Genomic DNA, 20,292 nt, shown 5'->3' with positions numbered 1-20,292 from the left:
ACCCAACATTCAGCCTCCAACCTTCACACAAGCCAAATTCCTTCATCATTTCTCTTAAATATCTCAGAGAGTTGGGCTTACCCACAGATCTACTCTTGGTTGATCTATCTAGTGTGTTATCTAGAACCACACTGAAGCTTCCTGCCATGATAATTGGGTCAGGGAAATCCAATAGCTGAGAACACCATTCTAAGTGGTTCCGCATCATCGCAATTTGGGCCATAAAACCCCACCAATGTGACTCCCCTACTACTAACCTTCAATTTAACTATGACCCATCTTCCTGCAGTGTCTAACTTCATCTCCATTATTTCCGAATTAGCCTGTCTTTTAATCAAGATAGCCACTCCCTTAGTATTAAAATTGTTTTGAGTGCACACACATGACCTCATACATTCCACCACAGTTAACTGAATTTCTTGCAAAATCAAGATCTGTGCTCAGATACTGCAAAATCCTATCACTCCTCCCCCTAGTTCTCAAACCATTAACATTCCAAGACATGATCCGAGTCATCGTATTCTTTACATCCGGGGACCCCTCGAAGTTATCCCCCATCTACGATTCAAGAAATCTTAGTTATGGTGAATGAGGTTTTTTCTCTCTTTTGACAACCTTGTGCTCCCCTCCCAAAAACTCCCCTTGCCTCCCTCAACGTGACCTCCCCTAATCTAACTATCTCCCTTGCCCACCCCTTGGGGTACCCCTCCTGCATTATGAACAGATGTTAGTCCAATTTTAGAGCAGACCCTGGGCTCCAAAAGCGTACCTAACCTCATGGTAACTAATCGTTACTTAGTTCAACCTGCTTACTCTTTAAATTGTCCAATAACTCATCCGCAGCTTTGGGCTCCCTTAAGTTAAACATCCTATTATTATACATTACTCGTAGTGTAGTCGGAAACTTGAGCTGTACTACCACACCCAATTTTTTTTAAGTTATCCATGTGCTTTACCAACTCCCATTGTTTCACCATGGTTGCCCTGGAAAGGTCTGACCTAATCTCAAACTTAAAAAACGTCCCCAGAATAGATTTTAATTTTAACGCCTTTGTTAATATTTTCTCTTTTAGAGCATAAGTATGGAAGTTTATCAGGATTTTTTGGGCTTTGTACTATTGGAGTTTTTCCTAAAGAGATCTCTATGAATCCTCTGAAAATCACTTCCTAGCTTTCATACAGCGAAACAGCTGACTTTATTAGCGCTGCCATGAATGATTTAAGGTCTGTTCCTTCCACTCCCTCTGGCACATTTAAAATTCTTAGGTTGTTTCTCCTCAAACGATTTTCTGACAGTTCCAATTTATTTTGTAAGTCCTGCTCATTGGCTTTAAAAGCTTGAATTTCTTCTTTACACAACTGCAATTCCTCCTCTATAACTCCAACCGATTCTTCAAGAGCCTGGGCTCTTACTGCTAAGAGATCAAGCTTTTTCTCTAGTGTTGCACAAACTTCTCTTTTTTCTCCTTGATTCGATTCGGAGGTCGCAAAGCCCCTTTAAATATCATTAGACAGAGCACTAATCAATGTTTCAAAATAGGGGTTTGATGCTGAACTTAGATGGGCTGTATTATTAGGTACTACTGTTCTGAAATCCAAGGTAAGACCAGCCAGCATTGGAGTGGGTTCCCCTTATGAGAAGCCCACTTTGCTGCTCCTCGGGACTGCCTACTTCACCTGAAGGTTGCTGCAGACTACCCTCCAGTATCAAGCCTTCCTCACCCTCCATATCACACCCAGCGCGGTCTTTCCCTTTTGACATCATTAAATTAAGGGTAGCATCAACCCCTTCAGGTCTCACCCTAAAATATGATCTCAGCAAGGGGGTCATTTTGGGAATTAATTTAGCTCCGGGGCCTCTTTTCAGTTTTTTTCCTGGAGCTACTGATTTTACCCTCACTATCCACATCCCTTCCAGCCAGCACTTTGTTTCCCGTGCTCCTGTAATTCCTCACTGAATATGCTTTAGTCCTCTGGACCCCCACCAAGACGCCTTCCTACCTTCACAGCAAGTGCTTCTCCTTCTCCTCTTGAGGGACACGTCTTAATTACTCCTCCGTGAGGTCCTGCCGTAGTTTTGTTGCCCTCTACCTTCCTCTCCAACACACCACCATACGTGCCTGTGCTGACTCTGCCCCGGTGTCCTCGCAGGGAAACCTGGGCCGTCGGTCTCTGTGATTTCCGCAGCTCCAGGACTGCTCGATGCCAGCCCGTGGCAACGGAGCCTTTGGAATCTTCGCACAACGACCCCAGCCGCTTGAGACCCCCCCCCACATTGAACTGACCTGTGACACCGTCGCCTTCCTCTCCTCCACCTTCCTCTCCTCCCTTGCACCCAGGTTACCACTCTAGCAGCCGCTATGTTCTCCATTTGTTTGCCAAATGTAGACGTTTGCAAAGGATTCTGGGTAACAGAACATGGTGAGAGCCCAACAAGTCACCTCATCCTGGATTCCCATAGGTGTCTAGTTTTAAAAAATGCACGTTTGGTAGGTTTCCCTAGGTGCCGGCTGAGCTAGAGGCCAGAATCCACAGCTAGGCACTTTCCAAAAAACACAACAGATTTCATTGTAAAAATGTGATGTGCCCATGTTGCGTTTCGTGCTGCGGGCATTAGGCCTACCCACGCAAGTGAGGTACCATTTTTATCGGGAGACTTGGGGGAACACAGAATAGCTGAACAATTGTTATTGCCCCTTGTCTTTCTCTACATTTGTTCCTTCCAAATGTAAGACAGTGTGTAAAAAAGACATCTATTTGAGAAATGCCATGTAATTCACACGCTATTATGGGCACCCCGGAATTCAGAAATGTGCAGATAACCTCTGTTTCTCAACATCTTATCTTGTGCCCATTTTGGAAATACAAAGGTTTCCTTGATACCATTTTTCACTCATTATATTTCATCAAATTAATTGCTGTATACCCAGTATACAATGAAACCCACTGCAAGTTGCAGTTCCATTATTGACTCTGGGCACCTAGGGTTCTTGATGAACCTACAAGCCCTATACATCCCCGCAACCAGAAGAGTCCAGCAGACGTAACAGTATATTACTTTTGAAAATATGACATAGCAGGAAAAACGTTACAGAGTAAAACGTGGCGAAAAATTGCTTTTTTTCACCTCCATTTCAATATTTTTTATTTCAGCTGTTATTTTCTGTAGGAAAACCTTGTAGGATCTACACAAATGACCCCCTACTGAATTCAGAATTTTGTCTACTTTTCAGAAATGTTTAGCTTTCTGGGATACAGCATTGGTTTCACATCCATTTCTGTCACTAACTGCAAGGAGGCTAAAAGCATAAACATTTTTAGAAATGGGGTAAGTCCCAGTAAAATGCCAAAATTGTGTTGAAAAATTTTATTTTCTCATTCAAGTCTGTCTGTTCCTGAAAGCTGGGAAGATGGTGATTTTAGCATCACAAACCCTTTTTTGATGCCATTTTCATGGGGAAAAACCACAAGCCTTCTTCTGCAGCCCCTTTAAAAAAACAAACAAAAAATAAATGTTTGCTGTATTTTGGCTAATTTCTTCGTCTCCTCCAGGGGAACCCACAAACTATGTGTACCTCTAGAATCCCAGGATATTGGGAAAAAAAGGATGCAAATTTGACGTGGGTAAGCTTATGTGGTCAAAAAGTTCTGAATGCCTAAGCACAAACAGACCCAAATAGCCCAAAAAAACGCCTGGCACTTGAGGGGGGAGGGAAAAGGCCTGGCAGCGAAGAGGTTAAAGAAAAACTCAACATAAATTGGCATTGTTTAGCTATTACTATAGGTTGCATAGAAGTGTGTGTGTGTGTGTGTGTGTGTGTGTGTGTGTGTATATATATAAAAATTTCCAAGGCTCTAAGGATTTTTTTTAGGTTATACATATATATATTTATAATACATAGTTAATATGTATGTGCTCCGGGGTCTGTGCATAGTGGCGGGAATCTTTAGTGCTTATGACTTTGATGAGTGTTCCCCTGGAAGAGAACTAGGATGACAGGTAAGTAACGTATCCATCTATAACACCTAGCTAAAGTTGTTGACAAGAGAGGCTACTAGCTGTTCTCTTTACTTTTTGTTATCACTTGTTTGCAAATAACATTAGACAACTACAAGCAGCAAAATACACAGGTATAGTGAAATGAAAGCAAAATGATTGTGCCATGTTAAGTGTATTTCTAGAGTGGATTGCTACCATTTGTATGATTCTGTAAAACTTTAGGTAGCTGAGTACATACAGGTTTCTTGTGCCAAAAAGGTACCTCAAATGGGTAATTTTGGGACCTAGGCCAATACTAGAATCAACAATGGAATAAAACAACTCAATGTGGATTATGCAGTGTGCTCTGAATTTCTATTTTTTCCCAGGAGCGCCAAATTCTATCAGCATTAACTGTTGAGAAAAGACACATAGAACTGCGCATAAAAACATATTTTTTTAAATAGTTCAAAAACAATGAGTTCTAAGACATTATATCTTCATATGTGCTCCACGAGCTATGTACACAAAGGGATTCTCTCCAATAACAGAAATCCTCAAGAGTCATGAATGAATGGTTGTGTAACAAAGCATGGCAGGCAGAGAAATATCCAAACAGCCCAAAGTTAAGCTGGGTGCTTTTTATCACAGTGGCATATTAGTAAACCGGTTACGTAGGCCTGGGGGAGCGGGTGTTGGGTCTGGCACTTCCAAACACCTTGGTCACAACATTAGGTAACATTTGTCCTTAGAAATAAGAACTCAGTCTGCATGCTATATGTCCAAACAGTAATTCTTCAGTGTTCGAGGTGGACATATTTAAACCAATCATCAGATGCCCATCGGTGTTGGACTGGGATGATTTCATCAAACCGCAATGGTCGTCCTTGTAGAAACAGCAAATAGACCTCTAAAGTTTCTTGCAACGCGACAAACTTTTTCCAAACTTTCAGTGACCGAAACAAGAAATAAAAATAGATGTTGTTTAGAATCGAAACATTTCCTGTCGAGCCAACCCAAAACACATCTGCATGCTGAGGCAACTCTCCCGACTGTATACACCATCTTATTGCAGAACATGGCTCGCTACCACTCTGACCGTAATATTTAGGAAAGAGGTTCGGGTATCCCACATTCTTGGAAACAGCTAATCTATTTGGAAACACCGATGAGCTCCTTATGGACAGCATCTTTTGTTTTACCTAACTCAGTGGCCTTTACTGCTGCTATGTCGATCCCAACCCCTATTCTCAGATCGCTCTCTGTGTTGGTTACTATATGCAGAACTCTCTGAATAGGAGCCATGGCCATCTCGACGATTGGTTTGTGACTCATAATGACTCTCGTATCGTTTAGAGCTTTCCCTATACAATTCGTTTGACTTGCCAGGTCTTGAGCCTTTGTCTTCCTGTCTGCCCTCTCTCCTACTTCGGTCATCCTGTCTATCATCTCTCCGCCCTTTTTCACTCTGTCTCTCATCCCTCCTGTGAGTGTCAGCACTCATTTCATTTTTCTCTGTCCTGTAATCATATCGATTTTTATCACCTCTCTGGTCCTTCAACCTGTCATCTTTCGGGTACTCTCTGCTAGAGTCCCTGTCGTGGCTTCTTTCATTTCCTCTGTAGGTGCCTCGGAACTCCTGTGACTCCCCCGAGAGTTTCTTAACATCTTTGCCTCCTTTTGCTTCTTCTCTGTGTGGGGGTGACTCTCGACATAAAGCTGCATATTTACTGTATCCTGGATCTTCTTTTTCTTTTTTTATTTTAGCCTCTGGAGGAGAGGTTCTCTCTCTCAATAGAGTTTTCTGCCCATCGAAGGCAGTTTTATCTCGCTTCAGTTTCTTTTTTTCTTTCTTCTTCTTACGCTTTTCCTTTTTATCTATAACACAAAGATAATATGAAATATTACTAAACCGTATCTGTGATTGCAGTTGCACCTCAAATGGTGCTTTCTTTGAAGTTGTCCAACATAACCAAAATCCATCTAAAACAAAAATGTCGAAAATATAACATTTCTTGATAATGAATATCACCAATCTTGAGCCACAATTATAGGTCGACTTATTTCCTTTCTTGTGTGCATCCAAGTACTATTCATTCTCAATAGAACTCAATGACGAGATGCAAAGCTTCTAGACTTGGCAGATTTCACACAATTTTAGACATTGTGCAGTATGTTAATGACTGAAAAACAGTTGAATTTAGGTTCAGTACTCTAAAATGATAATTCAAAAAATAAGAATTTGATTAATTATCTGACCTTACACACCATTGTAACTTTGTGGGTATTTAGACACATTCTTGGTGGCTTTTCACACCGGATTTGGCATGCAACTTTAAAGGCTGTATAATTTTCCTTAATCAGTGGCTCACCAAAATGAATGCTAACAGGTCACACAAAAGTTGGCTACACAAACACCAAACAGTATAACATACATGGAGAAATAGTCCTAAATTGGCTCAGTGGGCAAAGCACAGAAAAAAACATGGTAAAAAATAGGGAAATAACACTTTAATCCATTGTACTGTTAAAGGTTGCACAATGGTGATTGAAATCGCATCATTACAAGTGTGGAGAGAAGGCTGGTAGAATGCGGACATTTCAACTCCAGCAAAGAGAACTCCAGCTGACCATTCCGACGATCCATGATACACAGGACAAACTGCATGCCCACCCTGAAAATAACATGTTCGCTTAAACTACATCTATTTCTTCCTTCAAATCTCACTGGCAACTGCTATTTGTCTAGGTAGTTGCTTAAGCCTTGAAGTCTGGTCAGCTATGTCTCAAGTTGCCATGGACACCCTGATGAAATTCAGTAAAGCACAACATTATGGAAACAGCTACAAAAGTTAAATCTATTAGAGTGGATATTTCTGCATCCAAATGCTGACTGGACTCTGGAACGATAGAAGTTGTGGAACCCAAGCTGAAAGTCATGGAAGGGCGGCTGACACTCGGGGCAAAACATCTGGAATCCTCAGCGGAAACCAGTGTATCCAAAAGACAGGGCAGGAGGAACAATATGCACTGTATAAACATCCTAGAAAACCTTGAGTAGTCAAACTTGATGAAGTTTTTGGCAGCATTTATACTGGTGGTGCTACAACAAGACTTCTAACTGCCATTCGAATTGCAGCTGACCTGCTTGAGGCGTCTTTACAAGTATGACACACTGAGGCCAATCATATTCTTCTTTGTCCGATACCAACAATCATCTTGTTGGCAAAGAAACACAATGACCCTTTTTCCATAATTTCTACAGACTTCTCACAAGAAATTAACTTAAGTGTAAGAAGATATTGGGCTGCTCGCTAGGCTACAGAGATGGGATGGCATGTATGAATTGCTTGAGCTAGCCACATTGCTCACACAATCAATGGCAATGGAAAATAATTCCTCACTCCCAAGGGATGTGCAGAAGTTTTTGGATTTTCTTGATGATTCAGTCATGGATATTTCTAGCTTGCTGATGGCCAATGGGGGTTCAGATCAAGCATTTGTCTTTTATCAGCCGGAGACCCATGCAGGGAGGGGACTATACTGAGGACCGAGAAAGACTTGAATCCATCACACAAAAGTCACTCCTTAAAACCAGACACTGGTTGCTATGCATTGTGAGGGGTACCTGTGATTGTGCTCCAGCTATGTCTTTGTATGTGTTTTGTTTAGAATTTATCTGTATTTTCACAATGTTGATTTGACACTCTCATTACAACGGAGCCTCTAGTTTGTGCCATTTTTCTATTCTGCCCTCTAACCAATACCTGTCTCATAGTCATGCCCCTGAATGGATAAGTAATGTGATGTTTAGGACCCTGCCACCTTGACCTATTCTGGTGTTTACTGATGGGTTTATAAGCTTGACAGTTCAGAATTTTGAATGTTTTATGGAGACCCATGAAGTGGCAAAGTTGGGGGGGGGGGGGTTTAGTCCACCTATAAAAAAAAAAAGTAGCATAGATTTTGTCTCCTCACCAGGGCGACTTCTTCTTTCGCTCTTGATAAGGTGCATTAATGATGAGCAAACACCAATACGTGTTTCGCCCCCTAGTGGTATATAAACCTGTGGCTTTCCCAAGGCAAACAAAATTACAGGATAAATCCCAGGACAAGAAACCGGCCCTAAGTTTGCCAGTCTCTTGTCCCGGGATTTATCCCGTAATTTTGTTCGCCTTGAGAAAGCCCCATGTTTATTAACCACTACGGGGCGAAACACGTGTTGGTGTTTGTTCATCATTAATGCACATTATATTGGCTTCCGGTCATCTATGTACTTCATAATAAATTATCTTTGGATCTACTGACCTGTTTTGATGTGCTGACTATAATTCTAACTGTGAAAATAAAGACATGAATTAACCAATTGAAACATGGGCTTACCAACACTTTATTATTAAAATTGACATCCTGAGGCTTACATAAGGGGTCCACACCTCTTCGGTAACCCATATTCTAAAAAAACAGGGCATTTAAAAAGAGAGTGCTGGACCCTCGTAGGAATATATATGTTACCTCTTGATAAGGTGTTGAACTGGTGCCCTACTGAAAGTTGTACGGTCATACTGTTGTTTTAGTCTGTAGTACCCCATCCAGTGCTTAAATTGTAAATAAATAAATTATAAAATAAAAATAAGTGCCAGGGTCCTAGTCGGGAGGACACTGGAGCTTGCAGCACACATTGGCCCTGCCAGCGATTCCATGATAGTACCCACCCAACTTCTAACCATCACTCTCCTTTCTGCAAGTGTGATAATTCAAACTATAACCAACACAACAGGTAGATAACAACTAGGGTGGGCAAGGGTAGAATGCAAAAAAAAAAGAGAAATCCACAAGGAGGGTAGGATGGGATGAGACGGGTAGGATTTTATTTATTTATTTATTTAATGCGTTTTTATATAGCGCGGACTTTACCCGAAGGTGTCAGAGCGCTTCACAATAGGCAAAGTAAAGATACAAGAGGAGAGGAATTACAAGTGAGCCTGATACAAACGCAAACGTTACATTACATGAGGCAATACGAAAGGAGAAAGTGACGTGTGCAGGTTACAAGAGCAAATAAAGTACGAGTAGAGGAAAAAAAAAAAAAATAGCAATAAATGGTAGACACTCAAAACACTAAAACAATAGTTACGTTACATGAGGCAGTGGTGGCCGTTGTGCATGTATCAAAAGCAAACAAGATAAAAGAGGTAGCAAATGATACGTTGTAAAAGGAAAGGTGCCGTGTGCATGATACAAAAGAGTACAAAATACAGGTAGAGGTATAAAACTGCACTAAATGGCAGACACTCAAAACACAAAAACACCCTGGGAAGGCACTTCTATAGGCATGGAGAACAGAATTTCCTATAATGGAAGGACTTCCTTCAGAAAATAGAGGGCTTGAATTAAATTTGGAAGTGTCTTTGAAGGAGGAGAGCTTTGAGGTCAGTTTTGAAGGCCTGGGAAGAGGTGGTGGTCCGAAGCTGAGGCGGAAGTGAGTTCCAGATTCTCACTGCGTTGCCTGAAAAGGATAGGGCCATCGATCTTTCCTTCTTGAAAACGGGAGGTTCAAGCAATAACTTTTCTGCATTACGTGATGGTCTGGAGCCCCCAGAGAGTTTCAGTTTATTCACCAGGTAGCGAGGGGAGGAGGAGTGCAAGGCTTTGTGGGTGATACATGCAGTTTTGTAGATGTATCTTGCCTCTATGGGAAGCCAACGGAGGGTGGATAAAATGGGTGTAATGTGGTCGCTTCTTTTGGCCCCATATATGAAACGAGCTGCTGAATGGAGAATAGACTTCAGGGGGGAAAGGTGGGATTTGGGAAGGCCAGTAAGAAGAGAGTTGCAGTAGTCCAATCTGGAGAGAACCAGCGATTGGACCAGGGTTTTAAGGTCATGCTCCGGGAAGAAGCGACGAATTCCCCAAAGAAGGCGCAGTTGGTGTCGAGCAGACTTTGCAATGGAGTCGATGTGGGAGAGTAGATTGAGTTTTTTGTCGAGTATGACACCAAGGGATTTTGTGCTCTCGACAATGATGGGCTTATTGTTCATTAGATTGATCTGATCCATCCATGATTGCACTGGGGGATGAGAAAGTGAGGAGGAGAGGAGGAGGAATTCTGTTTTGGAGGGATTCAGGATCAGTTGATGAGTTAAAATCCAGTTTTGAATGGAGTCGAGAGTAGAGCTAAGGAAGGAGAGATCGTGATTGGAGGCCACCTTAAGGTAAATCTGAGTGTCATCCGCATATAGATGATAGTGGATCCCGGATTTACTCAGGAGATTTCCCAACGGTTCTAAATAGAGATTTAACAGTGTGGGTGCAAGTATGGAGCCTTGAGGAACACCTTGACTGACCGCTAAAGGAGCTGAAAGACTGTTCGCTATTTTGATCATTTGGGATCTATCAGAGAGGAAGGAGGCAAACCATTTGAGCACAGTGCCCTCCATGCCCATTCTCTGTTGAAGAGTGTTAAGGAGAGTGTTGTGATTGACAGTGTCAAAGGCTGCAGAAAGGTCAAGAAGAATTAGAAGACAAGACTCCCCTGAATCGAGTATCCGCAGCGCGTCATCAATCACTAGCAGCAGGGCTGTTTCAGTGCTGCAGTTTTGAATGAAGCCGGACTGGAAATTGTCAAGAAGATTATTTTCCTTGATATGGCGAGAAAGTTGTTTCGCTACACATTTTTCTGTGATTTTCGCAAGAAAGGGTAGGTTAGTGATGGGACGGTAGTTGTTGAGGTTGTTCGCATCAGCGGTGGGCTTTTTAAGCAGAGGGGTGACCTGCCCAGTTTTGAAGGAAACAGGAAGGGAGCCTTGACTGAGGGAGAGGTTGACCAAAGTGGTCCAATAGGAAAGAGAGTTAGTATAGAAGTCAATGGCAATGGCACTAGGGATGGGGTCAAGAGAATGGTTAGAGGGCTTTGTATCGAGGATGCATTTAAGGAGAGCATCGTCAGAGATGGGGTCAAAGTTTTGCCAAATGGTTAAGGATTTGCGCTCCTCTGTAGGGGTAGGATGAATGACCTGATCTACAAGTGATTTTAGCTTTTCGTCAAAGAATACAGCGAATTTCGCTGCTTTCTTTGTGGAATCTTCCAATTTGGAGGTTGGGGGAGAGCTGCTTGGGTTCTTGATGAGGTCAAATAGTTTTTTGGGTCTATTTTTGGCTGAGTCAAGGAGGGATTTGTAGTGTGACGCTTTTCCAAGGAAGATGAGCTTGTGGTACTTGGATCTTGCTGAACGAAGCGTGGCCAAATTTTCAGTGGAGGGCGCTTGTCTCCATTGTTTCTCAAGGGCTCTTAGGAACTTCCTTTCTTCATAGAGGGATTTGTTGAACCAAGGTGCTGAGGGAGTGGGCCTTTTCTTTTTGCTTTGGAGAGGAGCGACATTATTGATTTCGACTGCAAGGACTGTGAGGCATTGGGAGGTGAGTTCGTTAACATCTAGGTCCGGGTCTAGCCTTGGAAGTGATAGCAAAGCAGAATCACAGAGGGTACTGAGGTCAATATTTTTAGTGTCACGGAACCAGGAAGTAGCCCTCTTAGGCTGGCCAAGAGTTATAGAGTGTGATAGGTGAAGAGAGAATGGGATGAGGAGGTGGTCCGACCAGTCTACATGAATAGGGGTAGCGATAGTCAGCAAGCCTGCTTTAGAAATAACAAGGTCCAGGATTGAGCCTTTAGAGTGTGTTGTTTCTGTGCAGTGTTGGATAAGATCGTTTGCAGAGAGGAAGGTGGCCAGCAAATTCGCATAGGTGTCTTGAGGCGAGCCCCAGTGGACATTGAAGTCACCCACGAAGATCTGATTGTCACTTTGCGTGTATTGGTCGCTGATGCAGTCCGTGAGTTCCTCCATAAAAGAAGGGCTGCTACCAGGCGGGTGGTAAATAGCATGGAATCTGAGAGGTGAGCGGTGGTGCAATTGAAGCTCAAGAGATAGGCATTCAAAAGTGTGGAAGGAGCTGTTAGGAAGAGCCTTAAGTTGAAGGGAGTTTCTAAAGATGACTGCAACACCTCCCCCAACTTTATCAATTCTGTAATTTCTAAGTATAGAATAGCCTGTGGGTACAAGGAGATCAAACATAGAGTGAGAGGTATCGTTGAACCAGGTCTCTGTGAGGAAGAGCATGTCAATATTGTGCAAGTTGATGGTATCGGAGATTTCAAGTTTGTGTTTTATTGCAGATCTGCAGTTGTGGAGCAAACAGCGCAGCTCTGACGCAACTGTTTTGGTGACGGGGGCACTTGGGCTATGAGGGGTGATAGGGATATTGTACTTGTATGAGGGCGCTCGGGAGGGTTTAGGTGGGCGAGTGGTTCTGACAGAGGAGATGGTCGGAATAGTGTGGGAATAGGATGGGAACAGGAGGGTAAGGGGGTAGCAAGGGCGTACATCTTACATGGATAGCAATGTGGAGAAAACAAAGGGGGTGGAGAAGTGGGGTGGAGTAGAAGAAAGGGAGTGACATAGTGAGGGGGATCTGGGACTAGGGGAGGGGAAACACAGGAGGGTGTGGGTTAGGGCTGGAGAGAAGGGAGGACGCAAAGAGGGACTGGAAAAGGGAGGAAAAGGAGGGGTGAAAAGGGGGCTGCAGGGGAAGAGAAAGAAGGAACTGCGGGATGGCAGATCGAGAGGTTGAGCCACAAGGCAGACACAGAAGCACACAGTTGTAGCCCTCCTGCAGATAGGAAGAAACACATTGGCCTTATCCAGCAGGGGCACAGATTATCCTGTCACAAGAGGTGGTTTTGAACACAGCCGTGAGCTGTTCCTTGTGCATCAGCAGCTGCACTAAGGACAAGATGCAAAATCTTGTCAGGGCGTTGGTGAGCAATCTATGGGCATGGTAAGTCAATCGAAGGAAGTCCGGCAGGTCATGGAGTAGGACCAGCAGGCCCGGCAATAGGACTCCTTCAGCGTGGATCCCACTTTGGCCCAGTAGGAGCAGATGTGTGGGCATTTATACAGCAGATGAACAATGTTGCAATGAGTGTGGCTACATCTCCAGCAAGAGGGGTAAGGCAATAGATCCACAGATCGGTGCCTCGCCGCATCCAGTGCACTTCTGCAGGATCTTGAAAAGGAAAAATGTCATCCGGGCCTCCTGTGTGCCATGGCCAAGGTTCTCCAAGAGCTCCACCCAGTCCTCTTCCTCATTCTCCACCTGAAGACAAGCTTGCCAGGATGCCTTTAGACTCGCCACCTGCGGCTGGGATTAGAGATGGGAAATCAGAAGACCATGCAGCCCAGACAACAAGCCCTTAAACTGACCCCAAGTGTTAAGAAAGTTGAGCACTGGAGAAGAAGGGATAGGCCAGGGTTGTGGGACCAGCCTGTGTGTGAGGCAATAGCGCAATTGAGTGTAGCGCCACTGATGGTTAGGAGGGAGGGCGTTGCAAAGGGTCCGAGTTCGTTCCGGGAGATCAGGTGGCTCAGGGTGTGATTCCCTCGTCCCACCAAGGGCCCCAATTATGCATACCACCCCCATGTGTATTCTTTTGCTGTACCAGATGGGCACCTTATCATGGAGGTCAGCGTCCACTGAGAGGAGCTTGTGAGCTGGTGCTCAACTTCTGGACATCGCCTGAAACACTGGATTCACCGGCACGGCAGCAGGTATATATAGGGAGCACAGCCCTGCCGGACCATCCATGAGTTGATTCTCTATTGTGACCCACAACGGGGAAATCCTGGACCTCAATGAGTATATACACCAGTTGCACTAGGTCCAGGGCCATGCAAAAATGCTCAACTGAGGGAAGACCAAGGTTCCCAGAGGACCTATGGGCAATGAGTTTCCCAATGGCCAGACAGGGTCTCATTGGCCCCAGATGAAGGTCTTGATACTCTTTTCAATGTGCCGTAGCACCTTAAAGGGCGCTGGTCAACACAGGAAGCATGCTCAGCACATAGGTGAACCGTGGGAGGATCTCCATCTTCACTGTCAGCATCCTCCCCCATAACGACTTGCAGTAGTCTTTTTTATGTATACTGAATTATTAAACAACTGTGTTTTTCTCTAAATTAGAGAAACATAAGTGCTGGGGTTGACAATTAAGTGCAGGTGCCGAGCACCAGAAACCAATGTCTCAAATTAAGCACTGACCCCCTTTCCTATATCCGCCTCATTTGGTGACATGCATACATCTGCCTTACTGATGTCCCTTGATGAGGACTGTCTGACTAGGTACAGTACTTTCCTGAGGTTCTCACTCCTTACACCTTTTTGGGATGTTCTGCTTTGCAGTGCTGTAGGGACCTTTCTGCGGTCTAACACTCATTTCAGCTGACCTAATCCTTCCCCAATCAGTGGCACAAACACCTGGTGGCTTTGTACCTTAATGCGAATGGCCTAACATTAAATAAAACGTAAAAAGACAGTTGCATATTTAGCCCTGGAACACAAAAATTGCACTGCAACAAGAAACTCATCTCACCATTGTAAAATCTGGCAATATGAGAAAAGACTTGAAGGGAAATGTAGTTTTTTGCTAATAACACATCTACAACACTCACTCCTGACCTAGGCACAACACCACCTAGCAAGGGTAAGCTTGCTATCTACTTTCATTAATTCCTCCCCTTAAATACTCCTAGGAACTCGGAGACCGTTGGATTGTTTGTTTTGCCAAAATCATGGATGATGCTGGTTGTGGGATCTGTATATGTACCAAATGGTCGCGTAGTGGAGTTATTGGCTTGCCTGTAGAGAGTACTCACCCACTTTGGTAAATACAAGTTGGTGATTGGGGACATCAGAATATCACAGTAGATTTCGGGCTGGAGAGGTATAGAAGACCTGATTTTAGTAATGCAGGGATAGCGGCGTTCTATGGAATGGATGCTGGGCCATGGCAGACATATGGAGAAACAGGCACCCCAAGAGAGGGGCTACACTTTTTCATCTCTTCTATCTGAAGTATTTGCACATGCATAGATTTCCTTCTAGTGTACCACTGCATTTTGCCTTGATGTCCTCTTATGTGCCATTTTGCAGGGTGGTGCCTTTGATCACTCCCCGATACTTACTGCACTGGCTTTGGGTCTCTTAGTTATTTCACAAAAGTGTGGAAAATGAATTTTTGCAAGTACAGGGAACCTGAAGAGAAGTTATGTTTGTAACTGTACTTAAGGAGACTTTTGTCTGGCAATGAAGGGTAAGTGGACTTGGTACAAGTTTTATAAGAAGCAGGGAAGGTGGCGATACATGGGGAAATGATGAGGGATTCTGCTATTCAGAGCAAGCAAAGTAAAGATAAGAAAGTGGCTCTGGAAGCATGGGTGAAGAAATTCAAAACTAGGTATAATTCTACTCCATCCGCGCCCCTCCTGATGGAACTGCTCAGTTCAAAATATGATGTTAATGCCTTTTTCACAAAATAAGTAGAGTATACACTAACAAAGATAAGATGGAGGCATTTCAAACATGGGGCGAAGGCAGGGCAAATACTGAAACTGCAACTGCGTCAGAGGCAGCTTCCTATGACATACCCACAATTAGTGGTGTGAATGCCACGTTACTCACTCATCCGAGGGTATCACTAGAGAATTTGCACAATACTTTGCACACCTCTATGACTCTGCTCACACGAACACTGGCGATGTGGAAATTAGATGCCCGCTGATACAAAGAATGCCTTGGAGTCTGGTATCACAGATGAGGAAACTCAACTAGCCAACAAAAGTTTGTCTGCTGAGAAATATCCAAGTGCAGACGGGTATCTCAGTAATTTTTATAAAGTTGCCCAGGTGTTTTTTGGGTGTTTAAAGATGTGAAAGCCAATGGATGACTGCACCCTGAATTCAACAGAGCTATTATCATACTGCTGCTCAAATCTAGGAACAATGTTCAAATTACTGCCCATTCTTGCTATTGAATATAAGTGTCAAGATTCTGGCCAAAATACTGGCAAATTCGAAAAGTTGATCCCTGTTCATATCTGAGTCCTTACTGGATTCAAGGACACAGAAGAGTGCTGAGCCCATGGGACTCATACATTTTGACACCTGGGGGATGTCATATCTTTCTTCTGGATTGGTTTGGATGGGTGTCAGCGTGTCGGTGGGAGGATTGTTGTTTTCATTGATGATCATGTTCTTGGCCTTTTGAAACTTCTCCTTCCCTCCTTAGCACAAATTGAGATCTAAACTTTATGCTTATTCCCGGTTGGAGATTATGATATGGGTAATGGTTTTCTTCATTGTACATTACATGCATTTTAAATGCTTGAATACTAACTTTAGAGTTTTGTGCTAGTAAGTTATTATGATTACATAAAAACAATTAGTTTAAAAAAACCAAACCCAAAGTCCAGTTTAGCAGATTCAGATTTATTTACTGCACGATTCCTTAAAATCATTACAATCAAAAATGAGCCTTATGTGTTGGCAGAAGCCACTGTAGTAAGAATAAAAAAACAAAGGCATAAATAGATAATTTAATAAAAACAGAAATAAAAAAAACAATTTGAACATTAAGACCTGACATTGAAAGATGGAGACATAAATAAGTAGGCAGACCCCCTCAACCTCTAAAAATTGCCCATTACACGCAGCCCAAAGGCTGTTCTCTTCCAGTTTGGGTGTGGGTGTGGGGGGGGGGGGGCGATTTACTCTTCATTTGTAAGGGCTCTACCCATGAGTAGCCCCACCGTGGTTGTCAAAGTGGCCAGCAGGGCTACTGCAGCTTAATAAATTTCACAAAGTGAGCTGCCACTTGTGCCTATTCCCCTCACAAACAAATCTCTAAAGCTCCTTGGAAAGTCCAAACATTTACAATACGCCAAAGATGGTCGAAGACAAAATTTCCTTGGTGGGATCAGCTACTCACAGATTTATAGCACATGGTTCAGTGACTCTTCACCCTTAGCACAAAGGCGGCATCGCCAATCCTCCTCCATCAAGTTCCTCAGCCCGTACCAATAGGCTTTCAAGGAAAGCTAACCCAAAGTGCCAGCCCATTAATCAACATTGCATGGTTAATTTGAAGGACAGTGTTTGTCCTAGTTACTAAACTGCGGTGGCACTTCAATACCTGTGAACTGCTTGCAGGAGTATGATGCCCACTGATTACAGAAGCACTTTACTAGCCACCAGGTCTGTCTAGTAAGAACGCATCACTAGGTCTTAGAAAACAATTATATTCACATTTTGCTTAAATTAAAAAAAGTATTGGAAATCATGGGGTTCATTGGTCCTGAAGATATTTGTTCATCTATGTACCATAGTTAACTGTTGCATATACTAGCAGAAAAGCAACCACACAGGAAGACTACAAGCCGTATTTACGAGGGGCAGTTCTACCAAATGCTCTGACAGGATTTACATTCCTTGGAACAGTTCCTCTGATCAGGATGTCACTATTATGTTCCTTAAGCTGTATCCCTGGTGTTTCTTTATTACAGCCACATAACTAAATTGTACATCCAAACTTTTTGATGATGAATGTATCCTCATTGATTTACATCTGGACTGTAGTTTTCAGATCTCACGCACCAGACAGATTTCAGCTCTTTGTAGGCAAGAGCTTCTTGTTGACCATTCCAAAAGCATTCAGTGGGCTTAGCCAATAGCTTAACACTAGTTGACTTTATTCTGTCCCTCTCATTTGCTTGCTTCTTTTTCGATGGCTTACATTTCTCTTTTTGTGTTTGCCTGGCCCCTGGGGCATAACTTCTTTACCATACTTTTTACTGGCTGACCTGTATCCTTCCACTGCTCACACTTAGGGAACTACTTTTTTGTTATTCACTCCATGAGAGTGCAAGTGTTTTTTTTCTCATTTGCTGCATACCCTCACCCGCCCCCCCCACCATCTGCCACCACCCCCCAACTGATTTCCTTTCGCCCACTCTTCCTCTGCTGCCCTATCCTTGCGGTCCTTAAAACACATTACTTTTTTTCCAGAGGGCCCAGCAACAACAATTTGATGCCCGGTCCAAGTAAGCACTTTTGTGCATCTCTGTTGCTCCCACTCCACTTTGCTTACCCCAAACCCGCTCTTCCATTGCTCCCCCAGCCCCTGTCAGTCATTTAATGTTTTTATTTATTATTTTAATGGTTTGGAGATCCTGAGTGATGCAATGTGCTGCTGAGTGCTCTGCTAGCTGAACTGTACTTTCACACACATTACATTGCATTGCTTTAACCAATCTGAGAGGCATCCTCTATGTTAGATCAATAAATATAAAAAAAAAGAAAATGGCACCTGCGTTATTCTGTACACGCATGCATCTGTGGTGACTCGTCTGTGTCCAAATGCCATAATGCAGGCGGGTTTCTAGAAAATTACATAGCCAGCAACAGTGGATCATCATCGCACCTCTTTTTGCCGATGCTGCATAGCACTGGCAAAAAGTATTTTGATTTTTGCCAGTGCAGTACAGCACTGGTAAAAAGTACTGACATAGCCAAGAGGTTAAGAAGGTGTGCCCTACTGGCTTTGCCAATGCTTTTTTAAATTTGAATTAATGCTGCTAGGCCATTTCTAGCAAAATACCGCATATAACACTGGCTGAGAGAGAGGGAGGTGGAGAGAGAGAGAGAGGAGAAAAATGCAAGCATCATGGATTATGGAATGAATCTCCATTCCTTACGTACTAATGATCAATTATTTTTATTGATTGCCTGATGGCACTGGAATAACAACGTGTGATTATGCATGGTTGACTGATCATATACTGGGCTCCGGGGCATGTAAAAGAAACAGACGCAAGGAGCGGGCCATGGTAAAAGAATTACAAATATGTGAAGTACTGGTTTTAAAAGGCAAAAACATATAACCCATGTGAAAACAGCAACACAAAAAAGGCATCAAACACCAAAGGCGTATCACACCGAAGCAAATCAAGTAAATTGATATAATTTTCTTGTGAAATGCCAAGACGTATTTAATTTGGATTCAGCAATAGATAAATAAGTATATTTTTAGTTAGCTTGTTCCATGTTTGCTGGGCACCATAGTTTGGTCAAAGGCTTTCATTTAACAAATCAGCGCATCACGGGAGTTGTGTTTATTTTCTTCAATTAACTAATGAATTGCATAACTATGGTTTTAAAGGGAAAGTCCATGTTTGGATATACCCTGCCATGCAGACAGAGCGATCTGGTAAGCCTACGCCTATTATAAGTTAGTATAAATGAAGTGAGGATCCTGCTTTCCAGTGCTACATGTGTATGACTGATAATAGCACAGATGAAATCGATGGTATGGACAAGAATAGATCACAAAAACTTACGTTATTTATCACCCAGCAGAAGTGATTTCTCCAAAGGGAAGCCTAGGGTATATTGGCTACCCACACCAATCTTTACTCGATGTCATTTTCATTTCGTCGGCAGAGGGTCTACATATCGAGTGAAGATTAAATCTTCCAATTTCATGTACTTTTGTGCCTAGCTCTTCTGTGCGGGCCTGCTTACGAGCTCGATTAAGTGCTAAGTAGGAATGGATTTACACACGTATGTTTGATGACTGTACGTGGATAGATGAACTTGGACATCAGGCTCTTCCTGGGTTGCTTTGGCATTTCTCCAACACTACCATTTTTAGCTCTCTGTCAGGCTAAGTTCATCACTCTGTACGACCTACCCTGATGTAGACCCCCTATTCCATATTGCCACCTCCTTCAGCCTAATTTCATGTTCTTCTTCCTCAACTACTTACCAAAGCAGAAATGGGATACTGACTACAGCTCCATTTTGGAGACGGTCATTCCATTCACAAGACCTCTTCATGTCTTGTTCTCTCTTGCTTTCCCCTTTCCACGCTCATTTCGTATCCAGCAACTTTTATTAAGTCTTAGACAGCATAAAACATATAGTCAACCAAAATAATGAAATTCTCTTCTGTGTGTGTCTACGTCAGGGTGTCTATCTTCATGGGTGCCTGTCACTTTGTTGGTTTGTGAATTGGCTTGAATCTCCTTAGCTATGTTGCTCCGCCTGGAAATATGCATTTCTGTATCATCTAAGTTATCGTGTACATAGACGTTGTGTATCAATTTGCATGTATATGTGCTCATTGTCTTACAGTCAAATCTATTATCTTTGTCAATCATTGCTAGTATTTTGGCACCAGAATACCATGGTTTGTATTAATCAACAGTTAATATTTATGTAAAAAAAAAACTATAATCTATTACAGAGCAGTCAAACATTTCTAATTACTTTTGTTACCACAGCAGTGTCAACATAAATCTGCAATCAGGTTCATTCTATAGTTGATTAGACAGCTGTAAATCTGGCAAGTTGGTTTCATAGTTTGACTGCTCTGTACAGGTTATTAAGCTAAGTACGGATCTGGAGGTGGTGCAGGACAGA

At 42.9% G+C, this 20,292-nt stretch overlaps 1 protein-coding gene across 1 annotated transcript in view; it reads right to left on the bottom strand.

The window, feature by feature from the left end:
- Positions 1 to 3,352: 3,352 nt before the first annotated feature.
- The window catches only part of RBMX2 (RNA binding motif protein X-linked 2), a 107,606-nt gene continuing 90,666 nt past the window's right edge, over positions 3,353 to 20,292 (bottom strand). The window contains exon 6 of the mRNA XM_069214085.1: positions 3,353 to 5,857. Within this exon, the coding sequence (XP_069070186.1) occupies positions 5,187 to 5,857 (671 nt within the window). The 3' untranslated portion in view covers positions 3,353 to 5,186. The remainder of the gene's footprint in view (positions 5,858 to 20,292) is intronic.

Source organism: Pleurodeles waltl, chromosome 2_1 (assembly GCF_031143425.1).
Source record: "Pleurodeles waltl isolate 20211129_DDA chromosome 2_1, aPleWal1.hap1.20221129, whole genome shotgun sequence".
Classification (NCBI taxonomy): Eukaryota; Metazoa; Chordata; class Amphibia; order Caudata; family Salamandridae; genus Pleurodeles; species Pleurodeles waltl.
This window is presented reverse-complemented; position numbering and strand designations above follow the sequence as displayed.